The sequence below is a fragment of the Tuber melanosporum genome (assembly GCF_000151645.1).
Source record: "Tuber melanosporum whole genome shotgun sequence assembly, scaffold_75, strain Mel28".
NCBI lineage: Eukaryota > Fungi > Ascomycota > Pezizomycetes > Pezizales > Tuberaceae > Tuber > Tuber melanosporum.
Genome location: NW_003299123.1, coordinates 352,220 through 354,669, shown reverse-complemented (window position 1 = coordinate 354,669; position 2,450 = coordinate 352,220). Strand labels below are relative to the sequence as shown.

At 45.8% G+C, this 2,450-nt stretch overlaps 1 protein-coding gene across 1 annotated transcript in view; it reads left to right on the top strand.

Annotated features, from left to right (window-relative positions):
• GSTUM_00010808001 (uncharacterized protein) overlaps positions 1 to 24 on the top strand; it is a gene marked incomplete at its 3' end in the record, with an annotated part of 2,168 nt that extends 2,144 nt beyond the window's left edge. The window contains exon 2 of the mRNA XM_002841526.2: positions 1 to 24. This exon is cut by the window's left edge and continues 1,949 nt beyond it. Within this exon, the coding sequence (XP_002841572.1) occupies positions 1 to 24 (24 nt within the window).
• Between the last annotated feature and the right edge of the window lie 2,426 nt (positions 25 to 2,450).

Genomic DNA, 2,450 nt, shown 5'->3' with positions numbered 1-2,450 from the left:
ATTTCTAGGGGCTTCAACATCTGATACAGAGGTCCAACGGAATTAATAAGCAATCAGGGAGATTGCGGGACTAGACCTAACGCTCCGAGGCCCGCCAGCCCTACATTCCAACAACTTGGGCAATGTGAGTGGACCCAGCAGCAACGTCAATAACTTTTTATCACCTGCATTTCAGCTCACATCTAATGATGAACCCGCTGTGGCGTTTCCAGCTACCTTTCCTTCTGATTCGTCCAAATCAGAGACGATGGCAGTCGCCAGATCTCAACCATACGGCCCATTCCCTAGACCAAGTGTCATCTCAGCCTCAAACGTCCTCACAACACAATATACAATAACCCCAGCCTTCACAACAGTGTCAGGAATATCTATCATACATCACCTCAGTTACAGCAGCATTTATCAATGCTCGGGAGGATAAGAAGCCCGTTCAGAGCGGAGGAGTTATCCAGCAGGATCTATATCATGGCCGCGCCGCAGCAAATGGCCACCCCAGTTATGGCAAGCATAGGCACTAGGGTTCTCAGTTACCCAGAGGGGCCTCTTCTCGGTAGTGGCATGGGCTGTAACGGTGGAAGCCTAGTTGGTGTCAGTATTAATAGTAACTGAAATTGAATGTATCCCCAAATCACTTGGACCGACAAGCGGAGGAAGTGGAAGATGTAAGAATAGGGGCAAGGAAAAAAGAATATTAAGGTTCGCGATGTCTCGCAAAATTTTAGAATTGAATTTTTCTGGTGTTTCAAAGCCGAGCCGGTTCTTGTGTTACCCGCCGGGGGGGGACTTTTTTCTCTCTCGTTCTGTTTTGTGATCTCGATGGTGTTTTATTGGGTAAACAGAGGCCCCGACTTTGGTAATATTTTTCTTCTTTCCTTTCCCTTTACCCCCCCCCCTTTTGTTTACTGGCGAGGGGGAGTGGGAACAGGAAATGATTTGGGCTTTATTTCCATATATTGTTACTCGTAGGACTTGATAATTAATAGACGAAGGGTATCTGCTATTCAGGTATCCAGATCAGGGCGTGCGGATAAGTAGGAGAAGGTGGGTGGGAGCATTTGACTAAAGCTATCTTTTGGGGGTAAATTTTAGATACCCAAACCATCGAAAGACAACCATTCTAGGTAATGTTCACAGTTTGGGCATCACACCGCAATCTTTATGCCAGGGCGTGGAGATATCCTATCATTTTGTCATAATAATAATATTATGATATTATTATCATACCACATGCATCGTTATGCAAGCATTAATCGTAGCAGACAGCACTCCTATATCATGGAGATTGTCACCGACGCTGCCTGAAGGGCTTTGGCAGTGCATGCGTAATATCACAAGGGACTCGTTTCCGAATCCCATTCTTTTTCCTCTGGAAAGTCCTCTGTCACCAGTATCCCTGCTACAATTACCTCTTTGGAGACAAAGAGATCTCGTCCTTGATAGATAATTAGCCCCACACAGTACCTCCCCCTCCCCCGGAAGAGATACCTCGTTCGAAAGAGACCTCCTGTTAACATATTTATGCCCCGTCCATATATTGCTCCCAAACTAAAATTTCCACCGCCGGGAATTTTCCCAAAAATACTCCACTCGGGTTCGTGCATTTTCTGTCTTCCTTTCCTCTCAACTTAAGAATATAAGAGCTGAGATGGGGTAACACTTATGGATGGAACCAGGGTCTGGAGTATGACATGGTTTAGGTGAGCCCTGACCTCCCAAGGTTTCTAGCTGAGTGAGAGCCTCCTCACGGGAGATAATTAATTCTCCGAGAGAAGAAGGGAAAGGAAAAAACCGCAACTCTCAGAAAGAGCGAGGGTGGGTGGAGGGGTGAGGGTGGAGGTGAAACACCACTACAGCCCCAGTTGGCTATGCTCATGAGCGTATGACAATATTGGGCCATCCACCACAGTAATGTCATACATACGGTATGTCACGGTCCTTGGGCAGAGGTTTTTTTATAGGGGATCTGCTTAGTCAGATGTGTTTTTTTATTTTCAGGAGTATTTTTGCACGGGGAATGTAACTTAAATCCTCCGAGTCCCTCTCTGTGCTCGTCCGAATATGCATTTGCATTTTCTGTACTAGTATTCCTCTTACCCACCCCAAGAGTATGGAATTCAAGGTGTCATTGATATGTATATCTGGTATATATATATATATATATTCCTTTTCTTTAGGCCGTGTCTTCCCCGTACTGACTTTGGCTCCTTGGACCCTCTATGTCCTTCCTCATTCGACTAAGCAGAGTTGCCTGTAACTTACGTACCGGCACAGTACATCACACAACAATCAATGCCCTGTTTGGCGCGCCACTATACAGAAGAAAAAAAAAATCTATATTTTTGAAATCAGCAATATCCCCGAGTCACCACCGGTCCCCATTCGGTCGGTCCCAGACAGAGGCCCTTGGTGACAGAAGACACCATCAGCCTAACGAGAATGACGGTATTAGA